The sequence below is a fragment of the Bactrocera oleae genome, chromosome 4, assembly GCF_042242935.1.
Source record: "Bactrocera oleae isolate idBacOlea1 chromosome 4, idBacOlea1, whole genome shotgun sequence".
NCBI lineage: Eukaryota > Metazoa > Arthropoda > Insecta > Diptera > Tephritidae > Bactrocera > Bactrocera oleae.
In genome coordinates this window covers 47,671,269-47,696,965 of record NC_091538.1, presented here as the reverse complement: position 1 = coordinate 47,696,965, position 25,697 = coordinate 47,671,269, and the positions used below count along the sequence as shown (strand labels likewise).

Here is a 25,697-nt window from a genome sequence, read left to right as displayed (position 1 = left end):
TGCTCTGTTCGTCAGGGCAAAGCGGAGGGGCGTTCGGCTAATTATGAAAACAGCAGCACTTCGATCTTACTCAGGGTTGAATACGTGCATATATACAAACAAGCCCGCACATAAATAAATAAATAGTATAGCATTGTGCGTATATATACATATGTATATGGATGTACATTTGTTGTCATTGCATAGGTGTGGACAAATATCTTCGAGTTTTTAAAATTTGTTGTTTTCGTTTTCAAAATATTATATTGTTATTGTTTTTTAGTACATCGTTGCCATGAGAAACGATCAAAATTTAATGTTTATATATATACCATATATATTTTGTAGAGACCCAACAGGAAATTTTCAGTATTTAAGAAAGAGATATGATGTTATGATGAGTTATGATTGATGTAGAGCGATGTGATATACGGTCATAAATATGATTTAGGGTAGCCTGAGCATGACGTGATAATGATAAGCATTTCTGATATAAATGATAGCAATTCATTATAATCCAATATAAAAAGTCTCAGGGGTAAAATCTGTAGAATGTGGTTGATGAGATAGCAGTTCGTATTATAATTGGACGAATTTGTGGCAACGGCGAAGATGTTAGCCGGTGTGTTGTGAGAGGAGAACCGCCAAATGCAGTCAAGACACCCTTTACCTTCTTCGGTGCATCCATGTTTCATCGACGATCAGTAGTCTCACAGTATCTAACGTAAAGTAGTCACACAGTACCATCGCGTCGACAGCTTTTCCCTACGTGGCAACCACATTGAAACTCATTAAATCGCGTTTTATTGATCGCCAAGAGTCACAGTATTTAGCATACAAGCGCTTTTCAATGAGAATTTCCTTCCAAAAACCAGAATCGATTTACCGGCCATTACTTTTTTCTACTTCTCCATAATCCGCGGATACATACACTTCTGTGACCACACGTGTGGTCTAAACGAAATTACAAGTCCGATTCGGCTCTAAATTTTGGCAGTAGTCGTCTACAAGTATATCTATACCATAATAAATTTCTATTGCGCCACCAGGTGGTGATCCTAAGTGCTTCTTGAAGCGCATCGTAGGTACATTAGTAGAATGTTGGTCTAAAACCCCATTATTGCACAGTATAAAGTCAAGTAATATACAACTATATAATACACAATAGTATTCGTACTTTTTCGGATTCCGGTGATCCCATTAACTGAAAAATTATCCATTAGGATCTAGCTAAATATTGATTTCGCAACATTTTTTAAGTTTTAAAATTCCGCAAACACTTCGCTAATAATAAGGTAGGATAAATTAAGAACACTGAAGACGGGATCCCTACTAATAATGTCAAAATCTTCATTTTTTAAAAAAATAATGTAGATTTACGATATACCTATATACTTTTGTATATAATAAAATGAAGGAAATTAAATTAAAACTTGCTCTGTCACTAAAACAACAATACAAAAAATATTTAATACCTAACCAAGATTTGACATGAATTATCTAGACCCCATATTTTATTTGAATAAAGTGCCCATAGTCAACAATCGGAAATTTAATTTTTTTACCACTACTCACTTGCAGACGGTCATTAAACAATTGCTATGAAAACCAATAATTTCATAAAAAACTTACACAACTGTTGACTGATGCCAGCACATTGTTGCGAGTACTTTAGAACAAAAATGTATAAGAATGGCCGGCGATTATTCTATATTGAGGTAGAATCGAGGTGGACGTAAATATGCAGCTTGCAAGAATAATTTGAATTAAGAAACTACAGTTGCGACTTTCCACGCTTTGGATTCAGTCATCACGTGCTATTCACTCGAATGACTGTGCACCTTATATGCACTAAATGTTAGCCAGTAGCCTATAGCAATATCATGTCTCTTAGAAAATTCTCAATTGAAGATACATTCTAGTAACGTCAATTGAACATGGGAAATTCCTGTGGTTACTATACGAATACAGCGTGATCTAATTGTTATAGAATTTTAACGAAGGTGAATGAGTTAACTGCTATATTCATTATATGAAGACAGTATACAAATATTCAAATTTATGTTCTATCTACAATATATGGGCTGAACATCTTTGGCCTAGCAATGAATTTTTTTAATGAAAATATGTGAAGCTTTGAGGCGTTCAAAATAGGTGTTTGCCTTTATTTTGACCGTATAATTTATTGAGTCTGGAAAAGAGGCAATATTCGCGAGGTCACAAATCTGACGAATACGGTCCTTCAATTCACGTAACTTCTTTATCAGACCAATTATTTCAAAACAATTGAATGAAACGCCATGAAGCTTTTACAGTATTCCAGTTAAGACTAGTGTTCTAAGGCAAGGGAAGAAATTTTTTAGTTTTGACGCGATCTCTCGGTCAGGCTTAGCAGCGCATATAGTATATACATATAATTTTGCATATAAATTTTCCATAAATAAATGAAATCTGCTTCTAATGGGCTTATGGAACACCAACTACAACGAAAAACAAGAAAAAAGTTAACTTCGGTTGCAACGAAGCTGTAATACCCTTCACAAATACAAAATATTGTATTAATTTTGTTCGGTCAGTTTGATGGCAGCTATATACTTTTGTGAAGCGATCTGAACAATATTTCGGAAATTGTGCCGTTGTCTAGGACAATAATACATGACTAACTTCGTGAAGATATCGCGTCTAATTCCATACAGATTTTCCACACAAGCACTTACATCCGATCGTTCTGTTTGTATGACAGCTATATGCTATAGTGGTCTGATATCGATTACGACAAATTAGCAGCTTTTTGGAGAGAAAAGGAAATTTTCAGTTCCTTAAAAAGTGAAATACTAGTTCGCGTATATACAGACAGACAGACAGACGGACATGGCTAAATCGACAAAGCTCGTCACGAAGATCATTTATGTATATATTTTTTAACGTTCTCCGACGTTTTCTTCTATAAAACTTCATCGCGAATATAATATAATCTGTTCAGGGTATAATGGGTCGTTAGGAACTTTTGCAGCAAAAAATGAGGCAAAAACCGATTGAAAATAGCAATTAAGCAAATTACGTTATAAATAAGTCAATAAATATATACTGACATATTAATGCATTTATGGATTAATGCACATAAATGTACGTATGTACATATGTATAAGGCATATTCGAACACTCAAAAATTAAATGGAAATCGAAAGTGAAGCATACATTCACACAAACTTTAATTGGCTTATAAAAAAAAAAAAATAAACTACAAGAAAACGCTTCCAATGTGCAACCACATGCAAATGAAGAAATGCAGCTGCGACCGAAGCATCAATGGCAAAGCAAATCACGTAACCCAATAACATAACAATAATAAACAAACACAACCAGATGTTAGAAGTCACATTTTGTCGCTACACCCACATACTTAAAATTTATAACCGCACACACTCGACCGATTGAGAGTTTGCTATGAAATACTCATATGAAGTGAGAAAGCTCTAGAAATCACTCAATTGAGCTTTTCTAATTAATGACATGAAGCGGCGACTTTTTGCATATACTTGTATACGTACATATATGCATATGTATGTATGTATTTCCATTAACGAGCAATTTATGCGATATGAAATTGTTAAAGGTCGCGAATACTAATTAATAAAAGTTGAAAGGCTCATTAAAAGGCTTAATGTGGTGTGATTTGCAGATGGGTGGAAAAGTCAAGCATATGTTACAAATTTATAACAATAATGCAGGTATTAATTGCATATTGATATATGCTTGTAGGTAAAATGTTGAACTTCAGTTTCAGATTATGAAATATGGTTACCTTGTATAAAATTAAGCTATCACTGGAGCTTTTTCAATGAAATGATTATTGTGATAAACACGGTTTGAAGTTTAATAAAGCATTTCCCTGTTCTAAATTTAAAAAAATGCTCAAACTATTTGATATTTTATTGGATATGGAAATTGGCTACAGCTATTTCTTTAGAAGGCATTTTAATATTTCTAGCTCTAAAAATTATTAGCTCTGCCCATTTATCCACAGTGCGTTCAAAAAATAACGTTTTCATTTTCCAAAGTGTAGGTAGCGTTTATTGGGAACATATTTTTGTTATAGCTGACATTTAATGAATACTTAATTCAATCTTCCGCGTGGTATACATCTGACATCTTTAATTGCAACTTGCCACTTGCAACTAAATTTTCCGCATATTCCACAGGAATTTTGGAGTAGCTGAATGAAATATTTTGTTGACGTTAAATGTTTTCTTGATATTTTGGCTTTGATTAAAGCCCAAAAATTTTGTATTGGACTGGAGTCTGGTTACTGCGATGGAAACTCTAAAGACACAATATGGTTTTTTTGTTTCCATTGAGTACACAGTCAGCTCTTATGTTTCGGATCATTGTCTTCTTGCGGTATGCAATCATGGTTAATTTTGCCGTAAAGCATTTCAGCTGACCTCAGTAAACCCTGTTTATACAATTTTATCATTTTAACGGGGTTCAGATTTTTGTGAAGCACCTCAGAACCCCAAATTCAAAAGCAGAAAAGCTGCTATAAACATGCACGTAATTTTTTGAACGCACTGTATATGGAATAATTTCAAGATCAGTTATGCAGATATAATATGATAAGAATACATCAATTTATGATATTTCTATTAGAGAATTCTATATTATAATAAGATATTGATTTCCACGAACGATAGTACAATCGCTCAAACCACTTCAGTATCAGTACACCAAGCATGTACATTATTATAAATTCTTATATCTCACAAAAATTCCATTCTGAAAGACAGACGGAATGTTTTTTCATTGACCAGTTTTTTAATAATTGGTGTGCTGATACACAAAATAATTATTTAATATACAAAAATGTATGCTTATGAATCTGAGTCATTTATTATCACTTTTGCTATTTTTTGATCATTTAAGACAATTACCGTAGTTATGATGTTCGATATATTTTTATTAATGGTGCGTTTTAATTAACTACTAATATTTGAGGTTCTGCAATAAAAATGCTAGGGTATCTAACTGTTATTGTATAATACTTATAACACCAAATAACGAAATATAAAAACTTATCTTCCTATTAGTATTGCGCTGCTTAAAAGGGTCCAGCCTGGAACAAACGTTCGAGTTCTTAAGAAGTTTTTTAGTTACAAATACCTGCTGTAAACCTAAGTTTGACTTAGCAAGGAACTGTTTATAGTTTTAGAAAATATAGAAAAAATAGCTTTAAATTGTTTGGAAAGTAACTAACGCTTAGAACGCTTGATATTAGGTGCCAGTGATTACGAAGGTCTGTGTTCACTATATAAATGGTACCCATAAGTATGTGAGGTTGGAAGTGACTATTTAGATCTTCGGATATAGTAGTTTGGCTAATTTATTAATTAATTTTAAGCAATGTTTTGAAGGTACAGTTATGAGATCTAATGAAAAGGAAAATGTAATATTAGCGTTATATGACAAAAAGTGGGATTTAATAATGCAAAGATCTGGAAGAGTTGCTTTTGAGAATCACTTGGGTGCGGGAATAGATCTGAAATTATATTGAGAGCGTAGTTTTCATAATTTTACCAATAAAAGATCTTTGTATTGTACAGCTCTAGATCTGTGCTTTAAAAGCCCTGGACAGTTTGGATGTTATCTAATGAACCTTTTGCCAGATGTACTCTATCGCCTCGATTGAACCTTACTTCGCAAAACTTAAACCACTTTTCAATATATCTAATTAGACACTGCTGTGATTAAACAACCGTTAGGCGAATATAAAAATGACATATTTACCATATTTTCTTTTTCTACTTATTTTAACTTTAGTCTTCGTCTATTATGGCCTAAAAGTTAATCAAATGACCTTCATTAAATCATCACCCGGAATTATCACATTTTATCGCTATGTGTCTAACGTTACAAAAATTAAATAAACCGTGAATGTTGAAATTGCCAACACAGAGATATTTTACAGCGTTGGTGTCTGTTATCTCTACAAAATGTGTAATTAGTCAACATGTTTAACGTTGTAACTGAAATTCCTAGACAGAAAGTTTTGTTCAGATTTCTTTCTTACAAAAGTACATTTTTTACACACTTCTGATAATTTACAAGTATAACGGAATTATTCGCATTGAATACAGAGATGACTTTAATTTTCTTATCATTTTTGATGGATGTTGTTTACAGATTCTTTTTATTTTACAAATTTATCAGTGAATTCGTTTAATTGAAAACATCGTTAAATAATTGCTTAATACGAATATTTATTTTTCACGGAAGCAACTCTGCAGTTTGTTTGACTGTTGATAACCCTCAGGAGGTCTAGGGTTTCTAGTTATAAAATCGCTCATAATAAGCATAAATGTTTTTTATTTTTATTAAAATTTAACTATTGTTTCTTAGTTATACATTTTTTAGCGCACTTTTCTGAAATTTTCTGATAATACTCAGAACATAGTTCCAAAAACGCTAATAGAATCACTGTTGAAATCATTGTTTCAACGAGAAATTTCTCAAAGTATTTATATTTCAAAGTCCGATAATGTTGTTGAGAAGTCTCGATACACGATTAGCGATTTCCAATAAAAAAAGCAGTAGGAAAGTCAAAAACAAGCATAAAATAAGCGAAAAGAGACTCTCGAAAGCCTTTTAAAAGGGAATTTACCCAAAATGTAATTCAACAAATCTCGTCTAAATATGCAAGAACTTTCTAGCAGTAATACTTATCTCTTCTGCAATTTTTACCAAACTAACTTTTTTATACCCCGAACAGGGTATATTAAGTTTGTCACGAAGTTTGTAACACCTAAAAGGAAACGTCGGAGACCTAATAATATTGCACACGTCCTTTCCTCCTCAAGAAGCTGCTTATTTGTCGAAACCGCCGATATCGGATCACTATAACATATTGCTGTCATACCAACTAAACGATTCGATTTAAGTGCTTGTATGGAAAATTTTTTCATTTACGAGATTTCTTCAAGAAATGTGCAATGGGGTATTGTTTAAGGCAGCGGTGCAATATAGCTGCCATGCAACTGACCGGTCAAAATCAAGTTCTTTAAGGAATATTTGGTATTTGTGAAGAGTAATATAGCTTCGGAACAGCCGAAGTAACGTGGTTTTTTTAAGGTTTTATATTGTTTTTTATTTTTCATTACTAAAATAACTATACAAATACATAAATTACAAACAAATTTTAAAATAAATGTACAATAAAATCCAATGGATTGGAAATAAATAAATATATTTTAAAATATATATGATATTATCTGTACATTAATATTATATATTAGTTGTTTATTCGATTGGCTTGGAGGTACACGTGACATTGCATAAAAGCATTCATTGAAAGCTAGACAATTCGTTATTAATATTAAATGCAAATATCTAATATAAATTTAAATGTAATAAAAAGGTTACTTGTAATAAAATCGTTTCACATTTCAATAAAAGCTACAAAAGTGAGACTCAAATGCTTTTAAGCTTTCACAATAACTAAACAAAAGCTTAATAACTAAAACGGCGTTTCCGGTTCTGATAATGTATTGCCAGTATGACTGTTAAAAGTAGAATGAGGCACTGCAAATAAAATTTAATATGAAAACAAATTTATTTAAGACATACTTGACGTGAAAGCTTTGATATACTTACTTCAAAGGCTAACAATCCATACTGCTGGTATGCCATAACAGTGGCCTCATCGGCGAAAGCTTCTTCTACCTTAAGCAGACAACCAGTGAGGTAGAGATTCAATGGATTTATGCAATTTGATTCTTTACAACAACTGGCGGGTGGGGCGCGTGCAATGCGTAAGTAATCCTCAGCAGAGTTGAGGCCACAGCAAGCGTACTTAAAGGAAAATAAGTATATAAAATATATATAAATTCGATCTTTTATTATTTTTCATACCACCGACTGCACTGTGTCCATGGAGCCCGGCTGCTGAAGCTCCTTGTGCCATTGCTCCTCTACGCCTTCCATGGCGTAACGCTTGAAGACATCACGCGTGCTTAGGCAAATGAACACAACTATTACAATGATCAGCACGAAGAGGCAGGTGGCATACTATTGTAGATAAAATAATATTTGGATTAATTATATGTAAAAATTAATAAAAAATATAAAAATAACATTTTTTTACCGTCCACAAAAGCCGCGCCGATTCACGTATTGTACCGAAGCAGCCGAAGAATGATATGAATAAGATCACACCACCCATAGTAATAAAGCCGATAGCATAACTCTGTGGCATAGCGCCCCAGCCAAGACCGCCGAAAACAACCACCAGGATACCCAAGATCTAAAAGAAATTAAAAATAGAAATGTATGTAGATTTTGGAGTTATAATGCAATGTATTGAGAAGGAATAAGCTTTTAATAATAAATTTTGTGAGATTGAACACTTTTTCATTTAAAACTACGATGTATGTGAAAATCTCAGCTATCTTAGGTGCATGGTATTCCTAATCAAGAAATTAACCGGATAGATTTAAAACATATAGTAGAACTGGCTTAAGCAAGAAGGCTTCCAAACGACCCCAAAATCGACAACTATAACAGTCAATCGTGATATCTTGCCTTCATAAACATTCTCAATGAATTGGTGAACATGATTATAATCGATAAATAGTCTAACTTGAACGCACCTTTATAGATATCGAGTAGGTTTCTATGTATTTACACAATTAAAATGTTAGAAAAGGTGTGGACCAGTTCGAGACCCCAAGGTTACCGTAGCCGTGTAAACAGAATGAAAATGAACCGTAAATACTTGTAGTTTTCTAATTCTCTCCATTCCTTCAATTAAGTTTACATGTCAAATAACTTAAATTTATAACGATGTTTTAACAAAACTAAGGTCCTATATTTTTTGGGGGTACGCCATCTAAGCCCCTGTGGGTTATATTGTGGAAAACATATTCAAGAGTAACCACCTGTTTTCATACACATATCATATCTTGGCGGCTGTAATCGAGTACGTTCTAATGGTGTTAACACCTCCGTCAAATTTCTGGACGAACTTCTGAATTTAAAAATGCATAAGAGAATTTGTAAGAAAAAGTAAAATAAAAAAGCACAAGACTAGCGATTGACAGTTTTAAGCTCTTCTATTCATCTAATCCATCTATCAATCTACCAATCTTCTATTCCATCTGATTCATGGTTTTAGTTCTAAATTAGAAGGAATAGTTAAATTGTATGCAAATTTTGTCTACAAGATCAGCTTTTGTTTACCAAGCAATTGGGTCTATTATTCATTTTGCTAATTAATTACACAATATATTCTAAGCTTTGTTTAAATCGCCAGCGTCAAAAGTTGCTTGCTAAGAATTAAACGACAATTAAAGTCGAGCAATAATAAAGCTGCCGTAACTCTTTTCATTACCATACCGCTTTGTCTCACTTCTCTTTTGAGAAAACAACTTTTACATAATTAAAGCTTGAAAACTTGAATGATGCCGACAGATTCTTGAGTCAATCACAGTATTTATAGTTTATAACGCAAATATTAGTGATTCTATGACTATCTCTATCATATATATGTAAGAGGCGTTGGGGAAAACATGGTATGCGAGCAAGTTAATGACAAGCGTGTGTGAATTAATTTTAAAAGCCACAGTGGGCAAATTCACTAAAACAATGGCATGTTGCATGACGAACATTATTGATTGGAGACATTCGAGATGGGCAAGCAATCAAGCTTGCATGCGTTCCAGCGTATAGGCTGGACACAGCACTAACTAATGGCGCAACTAATATGATTGCGCACGACAATTACTCAACACGTATTAGTATAACAATTTCCAAATTAAAAACGAATAAGGGACTGTGATAAACGAGCGAAACCGATTTTTCGAAACCGTCGCGTCTTAAAGGATTATAGAGGTTACTAAATATTTGAAATTATACATTCATTTTAGTAGTTGCAGAAGTTCATATAGATGTTTGCTCGCCCTCCTTCTATCATCTTCTAAGAAACTTTTTCTGTCCAATAACCAAAAGCTTATTCTAATAACGGTCATCCCTCGGCAAGTAATGGTAAGATTACCGATCGTATTTCTGCCACGAAAAATCTACTCATAAAACTCACTAACTCTCTAAATGGTAGAAGAATCTCGATCATATGTCTAAAAGACCGACTGAAAATGTGAATACTGTTTATGATTCTGATACTACAAGTATAACATCCAATCACGCGCAAATTGATTTCGTCGATTCCGTTCCGGTAATTTTGAAGACAAAGCTGCACCACGCTCTTTAAAGTCTGAAATAGAAACAGCAGTTGAATTTGAAATACCATATATGAAATATGGCTGACATCGGCATTTCCATTCAAACTATTTTTCGCATGGACAAAGAGCAGGGAGTGCCTAGTAAAAAATTAATATAATCAATATCTACCATATCTTAGTTCATATATAAATTTTAAGCATATCTCGTTTGCCTATGCCGTTACATACAACCGTTAAATGACCATTACCATAATAAACTTGTTTGCAACTCTGTTGCGCTTGGGTATAAAAAATGGCGGCATATCAACAAATTGACTTTTAAGTGCGCCAAAATGAATTGCTAATGGATTACTATGTAGGGGTGTAGAAGCGTACATAAAATTACAAATGTACTTATGTATATGTCGTCTAAGAGTGCATGTTTACCATTTATTGGGGGCGTATGATTGAAATTGCAGTAGTTGCAAACAGATAATGTGATAATTCCAAAGACTATGCTTAAACAAAGTATGAATAAATTAATATCAACGAGGCAAAAAAGTGGCCACAATTGACACGGAAATGTTCAACAAAAGAGAACACAAAAATGTATTACATAAGAATTATATTTAACAAAATATATAAATGTATATTTACATATTTATATATGTATAACATGCAAAGTTCAAGTATAATTTCTTTGCATGTCAACATAATGACTCTTTCGCATATTTTCAATTTTAATTAGACTTTGATTTTTAGAATTGGTTATTGATGCAAAAAAAAAAACAAAATCTCAATATATGGTAGCAGACAATTATACACTCATATATGAATCATGTCTACTTGAAGATTTAAGTTTATAGATACAGGTCACATCATCAGTTTTACTTGGAATTTTATTCAATTCCTGATGATGAATTCATGCATTGGCAGTTGGAGTATAAAAGACGAAACAACAAATACAAATTTTCGCTATTCAAACTAAGACATCATCTATTTTCTTAAATTTTAACAATGTTTCAAAATGCCACTTTAAACCAGCTCTATTACATGTACTATATACCATAGTCTCTTAAAACCAAAGACAGCACATCTTTTACTCTAGCATTAGGTGACCTTATTTGTCTATTATATTATTATTGTAATAGACAAATAAGGATTATATTATTGTATTATTGTAATATTATAATTCACAGAAAAACGCGACATCACCTATTATAGTGAGAGAGCAACACAATTTTATTCAATTCATTCTTTTTTTTTAATTTCTAAGCCCGGGACATCCGAGACGCTTAACTCGGAATCCGGTCTGCCCCGGCCAACCTGGGACGAATGGTTAGCTAACTCTAGCATCAGCAACAAACACTGTTTCGAAAACTTTCAGCGGTGAAACTTGGCTCTACTGAAGGAACGAAATTACATTATCTAAACAACAACGAACTTGTTTCCACTGGACTTTGGCGGCAACGTTAACGCAGCTCATTTATTTATCATCTTCCTCACCGTTGACACATACTAATTCATAAACTTAAATACTCTACTCAAATCAAACTATTGGCGAGTTAAAGTAGACGAAAATAATAAAGTAAAGACCGTGTCTTCATGGCAGAAATACATTTGTTTATGACTGAGTTAGCTTGGATTGATGATCGAAACAGTTAATACCGTAAATAGGTATATGAAAAGAACGTTTTAGAGATATTGTTCATAAAAATTAGCGAATCCGAAAACCCCGTTTAAAGTGGCTGCCTCGCGATCTCACAATCAATTGGAGCAAAAGATAAATCGGAATGCAAATTTTTTTAAAAATGAAATCGAGATTTGCCAAAAAATATGTTTTTCCTTAAAACAGTACGAACTTTTCAGTCTACCTGTTATATCAAGCAGACAAATGAGGTCAGTCAGCATACCGTTTTATTTGGCCAAAAACGTCTCTTCATATTTAGCATTGTTTCGAATAGTAGTCTTCAAATAACTGCTAAAATCATTAAATTTAGATTCAAATTGCTGCCGCAGTCTGCGTATTCGCTGATCCTATTACTTAAAACTATAATATTTTTCAAAATCTAAATTAATTAATTTTTCAATAAATATTGTAATATCAGCACTCAGAAGGTATTTTGAGTAGTTTTATGGTTCCTACTATGAAGAAAATATTGATGTTAGATGCTGTAGAACATAGGCGCGAGAAATTACTCGAGTCAAAATGAGAAAGAGAATAGTAAAGTCTGGTTTAGCCATTTTTATCAAATTTTACCAAACTCAGATGCAGATAGATTAATACCCACCACATATGAAGTAATAACAAAGCTATGAGTTCTAAAAACCTTCCCAATAACTCCATCATCTCATTTTAAAGAAGATTTTATAAACTATTTTAGACTTTTATATACATAGATATGACTGACGGACCCGAATTCATTCAAAGAAATTGCGCTCGTAACCTGAATAGCTTTTTTTCAAAACTCAAACCGTCGCGATACAAAAAGTTGCATATGTAAGTCAATTAATGTCTTAAAAAGAAATCCACTGAAGGAGTTAAAGACCAAGAAGCTAAGGCTTATTGGAAATGTATTGTTTGTATGTCTTTTCGAGAAAACCACAAAAATCAAACGGTGTTCCCACCCTAATGTGCATAAACAATATGATGTACTCATATTTTGAGGTGGGTAATATTTCACTGCTTAAGCCAAAATGACAGCAACAACTAATGGTGTTAATCCAGTTAACGCCGTAGGTAACCGACACAATCTATGGACAAAACTTTATGCGTGAGTTTGCTGGCAGTAACCGCGAGAATATGCTGGGACAAGCAAAGAAATTAAAACGTTGGAAATTAAAATAAAATATTGACAAGCAAAAAACATGACAAATGCGTGCACATATTCATAGATAAATAAAAACATGAACGCATCATAACCGAGCAAGCTCAACTGAACCGCAGTGAACTTTACCGCTTTGAGGTTGTGTTGTGCGCGCCGCGAAGGAAGCCAAAAGACTTTTCCTAGCGCAGTGAATATGTAGAAGCATAGGTAAACTTGCTAGTTTAAATTAATACAGATGATATCATTTCTACTTCAGCTAAGTAAGTTAACACCACCACAACGGACTGTGATGGAAGTCCACGTTTACGATAGGTGTGCGCACATTACGCACCAAGGTCTTCGTAGCCCTATCGTGCGAAGCGTTAATATGTACGGTAGGTCGTTAGTAAGTTAGATATAATCATATTTTTCAGTTAGGTAGGCATACTATATATAATAGATATGTGCAATATATTCAGCAACAGGGAAATTGTGCGTGTAAAAAATTATTCATTATATTTTTTTCAGCAGAAGATAATGAGCATGGGCTGGAATTACATTTAGATATGCTTAGCAATTTATATTTTTACGCTTCTATATATTATATTTAAAAAAAAATTCTGGCTTGTAGTTTTAGTCAGATATAAAAAAGCGTAAACTGCTAACTGTAATTTATTGTACTCGTAATTTCTATAAACGTTCAAGAAGCTTTGATTCGTGAAGGTTTTTTGTAATACATTTCGAAATAAATAGTTGGATTCTTATCTCACTCCAAAGTCAAGTCAAAAGCTTAGAAACTCTACTTATGCCTCTCTTTTGATTATCCGTTTAAATTTGGTTAATAAAGTTACTCATCCTACCAGGCGATTTTTTTATTGCGTATGAAAGGAGTGATATAATTCTATAATGTAATATGCATTACAATTAAGTTGACTAGCCATTGAAACAAATGATTGATTGCAATTACTTCTACATCTTAATTGGTTAATCGAAATTTTCGAATATTAATCCTTCAACACTTTTAAACTTGCCTGAGGATATAAATTTAAGTTGAAATGATTTTTAAAATAAGTAATTTAGATAGCTTAACTTACAATAAATCGTTGTGTAAATATTAAAAAAGTGTTCAGTTTTCGTAATAACTGACCCTATTTCTTTCCACGCTTCAGCAATATATAATACAATTTGAGTTTTTTTTTATCCGGGTCGAATAGTTTGAATTTATATTGCAATATTTATGACCAAGAGTCGAAAATAATAGATATTTTACTATTTTTTATGATGATCTCAAATTGAATATTGCTAATTAAAACTACTTGAATAAAGATTCCAAAAAACAGAATATGGATATCAAACTTGTTGCAAACGCATTTTAATTTTATTTTTTAATAACACCCATTTGAATAATATTTTTATCAGTCAAAAGTTTACAAAATTCTGGCCCATTCAGTAATGGTCTTGTTTTCATATTGGGCACTTGATGTCAATTGGCAAATGAAGAGCCATACAAGTATTGAGCTATCTACAAAGATTAACAAAGGTTAACAGAAACATTTGTGGTGAAAAAAACACCCAGGATGATCACTACTAAAATAAATGTATATTGATCGCAAACTGATTCCGAAAAATATTCTCCATCCAGTAGGAAATCTTCAAACTAGCATATAGAATATACCCGAGCGAGACTTTGATTCACATGTAGTGTCATAGTTTGCTCACCTAACCTTTGTTTAGCAAACAAAATTGTTTTAGTAATGCCTTTCAGTTGAAGTTGAATTATATTTAATTAAAATTGCGATATCTAAATAAAAAAAGATTCCTATTAATATATAGGAATATTAAGCATTCCTTTACATTTTATTGTATTTACTAGGGCTTTTTCATTCATTATTTTTCCCCTCTTTTTATATTGATGATTCAGCTCTGACAATTCTTAAAGAAATATCTGATCCTGGTGTTTTATTCCAGTTGAGCTAGTTAGATGAATCAAATGTTTCCTTTTATACATATTGAATTCGTATTTAAATTTTTAGGCGTTTGGTGTTTAAATCTCCAAATTAAGGACTGAGAATAAGGTTCATAATCCTGTCTATATCTAAATATTATATTATTTTCCGTCAGTCAATGATTAACGTAATTCAAGTAAATCTCTATTTTTATACCCTGAACAGAGCTAGATTTGCCACAAAGTTTGTAATACCTATAAAGAAACATATATGTATGTAAACAAACTGAATGTTCAAAATCAAGTCCTTATATGGAAAAATCTTTTATTTGGCAAGATATATTTACGAAATTCGCATGGGTTATTATCCAAAGCAATATTTGAATTTCAGAAGAAATTGTTCGGATCGGAGCATATAGCTGGCCGATCAAAATTAAGATGAAAATCTTCATAAAAGAATTGTAAAAGTATTATAGCTTCAGCCCTGCTTTTTGTCTCACATAAATTACTGTGAATTCAGCAGTTTTTTAACTTCCCGCTAAGAAAATTGAAAATTTTCTAAAAATCGGGAAGATATTGGTTTCACCCCATTTTGCAAAAATCGAGTTCTCAACAGATCTCGACGTTTTGAGGATCGAGGAAGCTTCCCCGAACATTTCTACGATGATGTCCGTATGTCTGTATGTATGTGTGGATGTATGTGTGTGTGTGTGTGGATGCATGTGACCCTCTTATAACTTTTAAACGGCTTAACCGATTTGAATAAACTAAACGGCATTCCATTGCACTTGAATTTCGTGTGAGTTTGGACCCAATCGGACCAGTAGATTTTGAGAAATCTCAAAAATAAAAATTTTGAAAAATCGAATTTCTTCCAAACGACTTGACCGATCGACACCAAAAACTAATCAGTTCTAAACCTTGAAAAAACACATCGTTTGCCGCAAACCGGGTCAAAATCGGTTGATTTACTTGCGAGATATTGAAAACGAAAAATTTCGAAGAGCTCAAAAGCAGTGAAAAAAGCGAAATTTGAACGTTAGCGTATGAAATTAGCGGGAAGTTGCAGGGATGGCCCTTGAGGCCAACCGTTTTCCACATTTTTTTTTTAATTTAACACTTTTTAGATTCCGTTTAAGTTTAACTATGGGTTTACAGGCTTGGATCTAATTTAGTGTAATGTACATTCGTAAATCATAAGCTTACAAACATTTATTTTTCAACAAACGTTTTCAATGCCATTAAACGTGTCTCAAAAAATTCGTATTGTGATCCCTGTAGGCTCTATTTTAACCTCCCACAATTACAACAACTTACCGCCCACAGCATATTCAGCAAGAATAGCGCGTACTTGATAGTGCCCGTAACGCAGCTCATTTTTACAATATTTCTTAGTTCCTTTCCGATACAACAACAGTAATTGCAATAATTTTAAAGGCACTTAAATTACACTCAGTTATCCGGTATTTAGAAAGCGCGCCTCAATTCATTTAAACCGCCAAATCACGACTACTTTTAAGCGTAACACATTAAATAAACACGCCACATACACGATAAGAATCATTAAGTCACACACTTGGAATAAAATCTCGCATAGAATACTGTCTGCTAACACTGAGCATGTTATTCCATTCTATATGAAGATTGAATAATAAAGCAATTTTTTTCAAATTTCAGCTTCTATACACGAGTGGTGGCAAATAGCAAAAACTAGCGAAAATTTTTTTTGAAAACAATCTTGAAAGTCCAGGCCAAGCATATGCTGGTAAAGGTTTAGACGCAAAAACGTGAAATCCCCCCGAAAAACAACACCAAAAAGTAGACACGCACAAAATATGTATAAGCCGATGAGGGTTTGCGCGTTAGCAGCAAGTTCACACACGCATATTTGTTTGTATATGTATATGTAAATAATAATTTAAAAGCAATAAATTTTCAGTTTTTTTCGCGTTCAAACTAAGCGACTCAATAGCGACGTCACTACTCGGCGATTCGACTCGATTATTAACTCGTAAAATCAAAGACGACGACGATGGTGGCTGCTGCGACACAACTCGACTCCGCTGCTACTCAAAGGCAAATGTGCTCAACAGGCGGCCAACTATCAAAGCATAGCTAAGCGAGCGGCCAAAGCGTTTTCCAAAGCAAAGCTCTTCACCAGCATTTGGCAAACCGGTGGAATGACGACGCAACGGCCACGGTCACGAACAAACTAAATAGCGTCACGCTACTTTATTTGCATTTATTCGAGAGCAGCAGCGACAAGAGCATAAAAAAAACGCTATATACTCCGGTGTATGATCATAAACAGTGAATAGCCGCGGCAACCACCAAGCTCATTACCAACAGCAGTAACAACAAATATAATTAATAACAACAAATGGTAGGCACATCAACTGTTGACACTGTTGATTCGTACAGACGTATGTATGTATGTTCGTATGTGCGTATTTACTCGTAATATATACAAACATGCCCACAATGAATAGTTTTCGCTTTGATTTTTTGTTTGATTTGCTCTCATTCGTTGTTTTTTCTAACGTGGTGAGTGAGCATTTGAAGGCGTTCTGGTCGCCTTGCGGCAGGCGGTAGCTAATACATACACACATACCCACATATGAAAGCTCAACACTTTACCAGATGTTTATAGGCCCAGCAATCACTACAACGACGCCATAACTTACATGTGTAGCATAGTTTTCTGCTTCCAGCGGTACCCCCATCGAATGGCAAATACAGTGGTACCAGTCAGTGTTTATACAGGTTTATTATAGAATTCGACTATTTCCTTTAACTATAAAGCTCTTTAATTTTTAACCTTGCATTGAAGCTTCTCTAATGAGATATTTTTTGCCAAATCGCTCCGTTACCTTCATTTATAAAAAACGTATAACTGGATATGGGGCATTACGATGACATCAATATCAATGATCCGAACAGCTATACCGTTACTACCAAGTCTCCCCAAATTGAATAAAAATTAAGTGAATGAATCAAGAAATAACGAGGACATTATCAAATACATATATATATAATATATATACTAACACTAAATACGCGCTGACACTCTTTCATATTCCTTAATGTCTCACTGTTGAAAGATATAATTATGAAGTTAGAGACTATCTCGTTTATTTTAGCATTAACTCTGAAAATGACACCAGCTCTAAAATCCAACGTAGAGCCTCCTTTACCAACAAGTATGAATTTGGGTTGAGAAGACAATTAGGAAGTCAGTTTTGTATCGACAAGCAAGACTAAGACTTTATGACTGAACCAATAGGTTCATATAAGTATCATCAAAAAAGAGATCCGTAAGTAAGAAAGAATTAACAGGAAACGCTACTAATGACAAATATCAGGACTTCGCTAAGCGAAGTCTGAAGGAATAATAATATGGTATATGGAGGACAATACTTTATAAATATAATGCTCATTGTTGTTGTTTGAGCCGCAGAAGACATTACAAAAAATTTTGAGTATTGCTACCGCGTTGATAGTTCTTGACCAGATACAAAACCGATTGTGATGGGGCGTCTAATTACAGTCTTAATTTATGGTACAAAGGCGGAAACACTTTCAACATTCGACGAGTTGGCTCTGAGACATTCGATAAAATATGTTGGGAAGGATTTGTGGACTTGTGTTTTTGCAACCCTCCAGCTTTGAAAATATTGAATGCGGGGTCAGCTGATGCTAGCAGAGAAAAGGGCAACTCTCCACCACCATGCTGTGTAAACAGTAAGAAGGAAAACTCGGCTTAATTTCAAGCTTTGAATAAACCTATAGAAATAACTACGATGCGATTAAAGACACGTCTAAAGCGGTTAGAGTTTCTTACGAAGAACAATGGTTCTAGTATTAAATTGAATACAAGGTTCCAATAATTTTGTTTTGTCCATAACGATATTTCTCTCTTTTTCTTTCACTACTACAGGTGATTTAAATAAAGAACTCGATAGCGTGAAAATTCTAGCACTGGTCTGAATCACAATTCAATTTCGAGGCTTTACACTTTTATTGTGATATTCATCGTGTTCACGTTACACCTGGGGTTAGTTTTTTGATGTTGGAAATCTCCAATAGTTTATGTATGAGTGGTATTCATTTGTATATACATATCCAATTTTCCATATACTCGGCTGGGATGGACTTCAGTGCCTTTAGCGAATTTTGGGTTTTTCGGTTTTAGCTCATTTTGGAGCGCCATTCGCTAGATTATTGGACAGTTTCGACATCACCAATAATGATGCGTTTGATGAAAGCAGAGTTCTCAGCTACATTGTCACGCATTTCAGATGCCCACTGTTTCATTAACTTTTTCGATGTTATCACCTTTAACGGACGATTCGCATGAGACATTTTCGATGACTTCACAGCCTTTACTTAGCGCTTTGTACCCCTGTTGTTCATGATAAAGTAAACTTTCGAAAACATTTCTGCAATATTTTTAAGGATTCCGTAATACGAATTCCGTTGGAAACACAAAATTTCAAGCAATCTCGCTGTTCAATTTTTTTCAATCATGACAGAAATACGATATCAGGATTCTCTAGTTTAGCTCAGTTTAAGTGTCTGTTACAAAGCATAGTTTTTTTTTACCATTGAGGAAGTAAAATAACTTCGGATGTTCTCCAGGTTGAAATTTTAGTATGTTCATATCTTTTAAAGACACTGTGCTGTAGCAGCAGCTTGAGTTTCAAGCGAACCAACATTAGAAATACTCATGATAGCATGTTTAACTCAAGAGCATGTAGGTATATGTAAAAGTACGAGGGTGGTCCAAATATGTCCGAATGATACAAGAATAATCACTGTATTTATTATATTTGATATCAATTCGTAAAGAGATCTCTCCAATGATTGTATTAAAGAAATACAAGAGAAGAACCGATCATCGGCAAAAGTTCCAATTATATTGAAGTCGAACCAAAAACTTCATTCATTTGTTTACTATCGTCAAATATTGGCTATCTAGAGTTATGTACGGTTGTAAGAACTGGAGAATTTCAGCCCGAAGACTGTAACGGACATATGGTAGAAGTGAGATTATTATCCTATACAATTGTAAGATATTTTAGATTATCATGGCCGACGACAGAAAGTGTATTAGAAGATAGTATTTCCCCTTAACAGATTTATCGAAAGACAAGTTCGAATAACTTTTTTCCCTTTTTAAAGTCTCGAAAAATTATTCGGTTGTAGGTTTATTGCAGTAAAGTTAAAAAAAAACATATTAATAATTTTTTCATTAGGATTTCGCGTACTTTAAGGGCCGGCCACGTACATATATAAGCCCCATGTTTAAACGCCTGTGTAATGCATTACCCATCAGATGGTCGCACGTAAATTGTGTGCACGCACACCTCAAATAAACGAAACAAAAAACAATAACAACATTATATAAATAGGCAAACAATAAACTAGATTCCTAAGGCTCTTGAGACACCGGGCCATGTGGAGCGCAGTCATTACGATTTTGGTCATTGGGTTTGTCGTTGTAAGAAAGTTAAGCTTGCGCTTTTATTTGTTGTTGTTCAACGTTTTGTTTGCGGTGTGAGGCGCGTAGGCCAACACCGTTACGTTTACTCAATATCGCTCGCTCACTACACACACGACTTTGCCCTCCAACTTCGCATCAATGGATGGCCGGCAAAGCATTCTTGCATTCACCTTTCAAGCATACGTGAGAGTACATGTATGTACATATATATATATATATATATGTATGTATGTATGTAAGAAAAAGTGTGTGCGTAAGAATGTGTAGGATTTTCATTCATTCATTGATTCCAGAAATTGTTTGCATGCGTAATTGACCGGTTGGTGGCGGTTGATTGAGTAAAGAAGTTGGTACAAATGATCGTTGCACCTCGACTGCATGTGGGAAAAAATTATTTTTTATCCACTTTTGGGAAAATTAGTTACTCACTTTAGCGCGACGAATCACGAAATCTCTCCGGCTTCGATCGACAGTAAACTATTTTAGGAGAGCAGAACGGAAGTCATGGTTGGAGGTCGGCAATCTCAAGTTTATCTCATATCTCTCTTCTGCAATCTGGATCTTTATTGAAATTTTTTCTCTCGTTCAACTCCATGAAAATTAAAAGCGTTACCTTGAAGATCAAATATTTATTTGAAAAGCTAAAGAGTGAAACATTTGAAGCGGTTTTCAAAGATGGGTCTTCAGCTATCGAAGCTGCAAAGACTTGCCTGCGTCTGCGCTTCTGGGGCAATGCGCACTTGCCCCACCGCAGCACTTGAGGTCATGCTAAAGCTCACACCGCTCCAGAGACAAATTCCAGCTCCTTGTCGCGCTCTACACTGGGACATCTGTCTAACATGGGCAAAGATTCTTGTGGAAACTGCCGGTTCTGTGACATAGAGCCGGAAACACCAGAACTAGATTGCACAGCAATTTGTAGACGCAGGCTCAAGTCCCTCGGTTTCATTTATGTGGACAGGGATTACATACCTCAATAGCACCCAGCAGGTTTATGGAGTTTGTCAGGGTGCTAGGGCTTTGTGAACGCATGTGATGGAGGGGAGGGAACAATAGACCCTAGGTTGCGGTGCAAACCTCATACTATTCTAAATCTCATCTAATCTAATCTAAAGAATAAAAGCTCATGTAGACAATATATCTTGGAACCAAATATCCAGGCAAATTTAATGAAGGTATTGATTGATTATCTCTCTGTGAATGATTTCAACTGGTTTTTTGGAGCACACCACCTTATTATATATATATATATTATATTGTCAATTCTATAAGGTCTCAGCTCTCACTACTATATTTTAGAAAGCGCCCACTGAGGTAAGCGACAATTTTTTAGAGAATAATTTTCTATATTACTTAATTGGGATCTGGCAGACCTCCCTGAGAAAGTGTTTTTATCAAGTATCAAGAGAAATTGCATATCCTTACGCAATTCTATATTCGGCTAAGTCTGTGGTGTTTCTATTCAGTTTCTATGAGTCCTGGGTTGAACTACATATACAGCGTAATTTATGGCCGACCTTCCGATTGCTTTCATTGCAATTTCTCCAAGTGCTTCTTCATAGCGATGAACGGACTTTGTTGCGTCTCTATAATTAAGTCATAATTACGGTCGTATTTTCAGAGACTTGTCAAAAGTAATACCGAGTACTTTCGGTATAATCGTATTTAACGCCTTCGACTTTAATCTCCATAACGACTCTGTTCTTTCGTGCAACTTATAATATATTTCACCGTAGCTTTTGAATGTGTTTGCCTTTTTTCAGTGGAGTAGTGAATATAAAATTAAGCAAAAGGGGAAACGGACATTACCTCATCCTGGAAAAGTAATTCATGATTCAAGTTTGTAATCCATGAGAAAGTTAAAATCACTCTATGACTTTGAGAAAAATTTCACTGAGGTGCATAGGCAATAGTGTTTGCCTCATAATGGACCTATTAGACTTAAGTCCAGAATAAGCCTTATGATGGTCCTATCCCTTACCCTAACCGAAGTGCACAACCTCACTCGAAGCTTTATACTTACTTTTATTAAACAGCAGAAATAATCAGATCAACGACCACGTTGATAAAGTAGGAGTTATTCTTTTGATGAGCGACTTAATTTGATAATAATGAAAGTTTTTGATTGTGACAGTTATTTTATTATTTAGAAATCCATATACACAAAGGAATATAATTTTAATTGAAATGAATACCACCATTATTATTTGACAAAAAAAGCAATTGTGAATAGTTTTTTTGCACGAAGAACTAACATATGAAAAAGCAAATTGACAGCTGACATTTGCCGACACAAACTCGTCATTCTGGCGAATTTTATTTAAAGTCGACATTAAAAATTATTTATTTGCATCGTGCTCTTAGCTAAATTTGTATAATTAAAATGGGTGATGACTTTGAACCAATGGATCCAAGCTTGCGCAATATTGTCGAACAATCATCGTTGAAGTGGATATTTGTAGGCGGCAAAGGAGGTGTTGGCAAAACAACATGCAGGTAAACTATGCAATTAAGTGTTTTTTAGAATATTTTTTTGATTAAAATAACTACTTTCATATCTTTTTAATTACCCAATTACCTAACATACGATAAACAGTTGCAGTTTAGCAGTACAAATGGCCAAAGTGCGTGAGTCAGTCTTGATCATTTCGACAGATCCAGCTCATAATATTTCAGACGCTTTCGATCAGAAGTTTACAAAAGTTCCAACAAAGGTATTCTAAATATATTATAATATGGTGAACTTTATTTCAACAATTAATTAAATGGAATGCAGGTGAATGGCTTCACAAATTTATATGCAATGGAAATTGATCCAAATGCGGGTCTTAACGAATTACCGGATGAATATTTCGAAGGAGAAAATGAAGGTCTGCATTTGAGCAAAGGTGTGCTGCATGAAGTAATTAACGCTCTGCCTGGTATAGATGAAGCTATGAGCTATGCAGAAGTAATGAAGTGAGTACATAAAATTACCTAAATTGCAATGGTCAACCCGAAATTATATATGTGCATGTTCCTCAACATAAACGTATAAACCTCTACTTTATTTACTACAAATTATAGACTTGTCAAAGCAATGAACTTTTCAGTGGTCATCTTTGATACAGCGCCAACAGGGCACACATTACGTCTGCTTTCGTTCCCACAAGTCGTTGAGAAGGGATTAGGCAAACTGCTGCGTTTGAAAATGAAAATTGCCCCCTTTATCTCACAATTTGGTAGCATACTAGGTATGGCAGATTTTAATGCTGACTCGCTCACACAAAAGCTTGATGAAATGCTGAAAATCATAAGACAAGTAAATGAGCAGTTTAGAAACCCAGTAAGTATTTTTATTTCTATGCAGCATTTCATATTCTCTAACTAAGTTTTTGTTTATAGGATCAAGCTACGTTTGTTTGTGTCTGCATCGCTGAATTCCTTTCATTGTATGAAACCGAACGCCTTGTGCAAGAGCTGACTAAATGTGGCATAGATACACACAATATCATAGTCAATCAACTCTTATTCAAGAAACAAAACCAGGAGCCATGTGGAATGTGTGCCGCGAGATATAAAGTAATGTACTTTGAAATATATTCTATATTCTTTTTTAACTCTTTAATATTTTAGATACAAGAAAAATATCTGGATCAAATTGCTGATCTGTATGAAGATTTCCATGTGACAAAATTGCCTCTACTCGAAAAGGAAGTTCGAGGTGTGGAGAATATTAAGAATTTCTCAGAAAATCTGGTTAAACCTTATAGTCCTAATTAATTTCTAAATATACAAATATGTATATACTGGTATGGAAACAATGGTGTTATAATTTCAAACAAAATATAATAATAGCGTCTTTATTTCATATAAATGAAAAAAAAAACGTTTCTCAATCACAGCTGTATTCCAATTCATATACTTTAATAATAAACGATAAAAATTAGCAATAAAATTAAATGAATGCAGATTTTATTCTCTTAAAAAAGGATACGCATTTAACCATTTGAAAAGAAAAATTTAAATATAAAGATTATTTCAATTTTGCCATAAAAAAAATATAATAATAATTCAAAAAAGTACTTGTACTCGGCAATGGTACTCAAATACAAAATTCCGATTACTTATCGAAAACCGACAACCTCCCATCACAAGTGAGAGTGAAAATAAAAGTGACGTCTAGCTGTGACAAAACCTCTCCTTTATATAACAAGCAATGACATTTGTGTAAATTCACCGGTGGTAGACGAACTTACGAAATTATCGCACTTTCAACCACGAAATATTTTACTAACTCGTATCAGCCACTCAATCAACTTTAAATAAATTAATACGCAACAAGTATAACAGCAGCACAAAACAATGGCCAGCGAAGGAGCAAGTAACCAGAATGCAGTTTGCACACTGTGTGACAAGATCGGACTTAAACCATTCACGAAGCAGAACGTATTCTACTATTACATACCATTGCATGGCGTAGTATCATACTCAGCCCTCGCCGTAAATGTAATGAATCCGGGACTAATTTCAAAAGTCCTTCCCAAAAAGGATTTGACTAATGTCCTATTGCTGAGCACGTTAACTGGTACAGCCTTTTACATATACGGACGACCACATCTACGTACTGTGCCGAATTCCCGACGCGGTCTGTATGCCGTGTTAGGCGGTTCACTCTTCAGCATGGGTTCAGTGCTCGCTTGGGCTTTAATGAGATCGATATTGCCAAGAGATAACGCAGCAGTTGCTACCATTGCAGGTTTGGCTTCGGGAGCAGTTTTGGTTAAGCTGAGTACTGACTATTTTACTGATTGTGACAAACTGGTTACAAAGAATTAAACAAGAATAGCAGTGATCGTGTGGTTTTGGTGTTCCTTCAATTAAAGGGACAAATCTAATTTTAGTCGATGACTTTCATCTCATTTTTTTATGCAGCAATTAAAAGTTCAATACACCGACGGGAATTTTCGATTGCAGTGGAATATGTATAATGCAGTGCCGCACCTAATGGCTGACAATCTGTGTTTATATTTGGAAAAGCCTTTGGTCGTGGAAATTGTATATTTAGTATGTTAAAAATATTTGTACTTTGAATCAGGTAAAAATAAAGTTTAAAGTTAAAACTGCTGCTAATGAATATTTATATTATCTATAAATATGTAGTATAAGCACCAACGGAAAAATGTACTAAAAAGTAGAAACCATAAATGGATTAAAATGCCAAAATTTAAGAAAAGAAAAAAAATATATTTATATAGGTATTATATTATAATTAA

General features: G+C 34.0%; 4 protein-coding genes across 4 annotated transcripts in view; 3 read left to right on the top strand and 1 right to left on the bottom strand.

Annotated features, from left to right (window-relative positions):
• Positions 1–8,031, top strand: part of Tsp42Eq (Tetraspanin 42Eq) — a 60,577-nt gene extending 52,546 nt beyond the window's left edge. Inside the window, exon 6 of the mRNA XM_070108058.1 lies at positions 8,020–8,031. The gene's annotated coding sequence lies outside the window, so the exon portion shown is untranslated. The remainder of the gene's footprint in view (positions 1–8,019) is intronic.
• Positions 7,259–17,156, bottom strand: Tsp42El (Tetraspanin 42El). The gene is made up of 5 exons (XM_014233087.3): positions 16,257–17,156; positions 8,117–8,275; positions 7,885–8,040; positions 7,627–7,824; positions 7,259–7,554 (listed from the first exon to the last, which is right to left on the bottom strand). Exons 1-5 carry the CDS (start codon positions 16,314–16,316, stop codon positions 7,483–7,485), a joined length of 645 nt encoding a protein of 214 aa, XP_014088562.1. The 5' UTR covers positions 16,317–17,156; the 3' UTR covers positions 7,259–7,482.
• Positions 17,157–22,712: 5,556 nt separating this feature from the next.
• On the top strand, positions 22,713–24,384 carry LOC106616452 (ATPase ASNA1 homolog). Its single transcript, XM_014233116.3, has 6 exons — positions 22,713–22,938; positions 23,039–23,156; positions 23,219–23,400; positions 23,509–23,767; positions 23,827–24,003; positions 24,058–24,384. Exons 1-6 carry the CDS (start codon positions 22,826–22,828, stop codon positions 24,202–24,204), a joined length of 996 nt encoding a protein of 331 aa, XP_014088591.1. The 5' UTR covers positions 22,713–22,825; the 3' UTR covers positions 24,205–24,384.
• A 233-nt stretch (positions 24,385–24,617) lies between these two features.
• Positions 24,618–25,558, top strand: LOC106616453 (uncharacterized). The gene has a single exon (XM_014233117.3). The coding sequence runs from the start codon at positions 24,787–24,789 to the stop codon at positions 25,258–25,260; it is 474 nt and encodes a 157-aa protein (XP_014088592.2). The 5' UTR covers positions 24,618–24,786; the 3' UTR covers positions 25,261–25,558.
• The last annotated feature ends 139 nt before the right edge of the window (positions 25,559–25,697 follow it).

Coding starts and splice junctions, on each gene's coding strand:
- Tsp42El (XM_014233087.3), bottom strand. CDS start 16,316: ATGAGCTGCGTTACGGGCACTATCAAGTACGCGCTATTCTTGCTGAAT. Junction 8,276..16,256: donor TGCTGAATATGCTGTGGGCG/GTAAGTTGTTGT, acceptor AATTTCTTTTAG/ATCTTGGGTATCCTGGTGGT. Junction 7,825..7,884: donor TGGACACAGTGCAGTCGGTG/GTATGAAAAATA, acceptor TTTTCCTTTAAG/TACGCTTGCTGTGGCCTCAA.
- LOC106616452 (XM_014233116.3), top strand. CDS start 22,826: ATGGGTGATGACTTTGAACCAATGGATCCAAGCTTGCGCAATATTGTC. Junction 22,939..23,038: donor GTTGGCAAAACAACATGCAG/GTAAACTATGCA, acceptor TACGATAAACAG/TTGCAGTTTAGCAGTACAAA. Junction 23,401..23,508: donor AGCTATGCAGAAGTAATGAA/GTGAGTACATAA, acceptor TACAAATTATAG/ACTTGTCAAAGCAATGAACT.
- LOC106616453 (XM_014233117.3), top strand. CDS start 24,787: ATGGCCAGCGAAGGAGCAAGTAACCAGAATGCAGTTTGCACACTGTGT.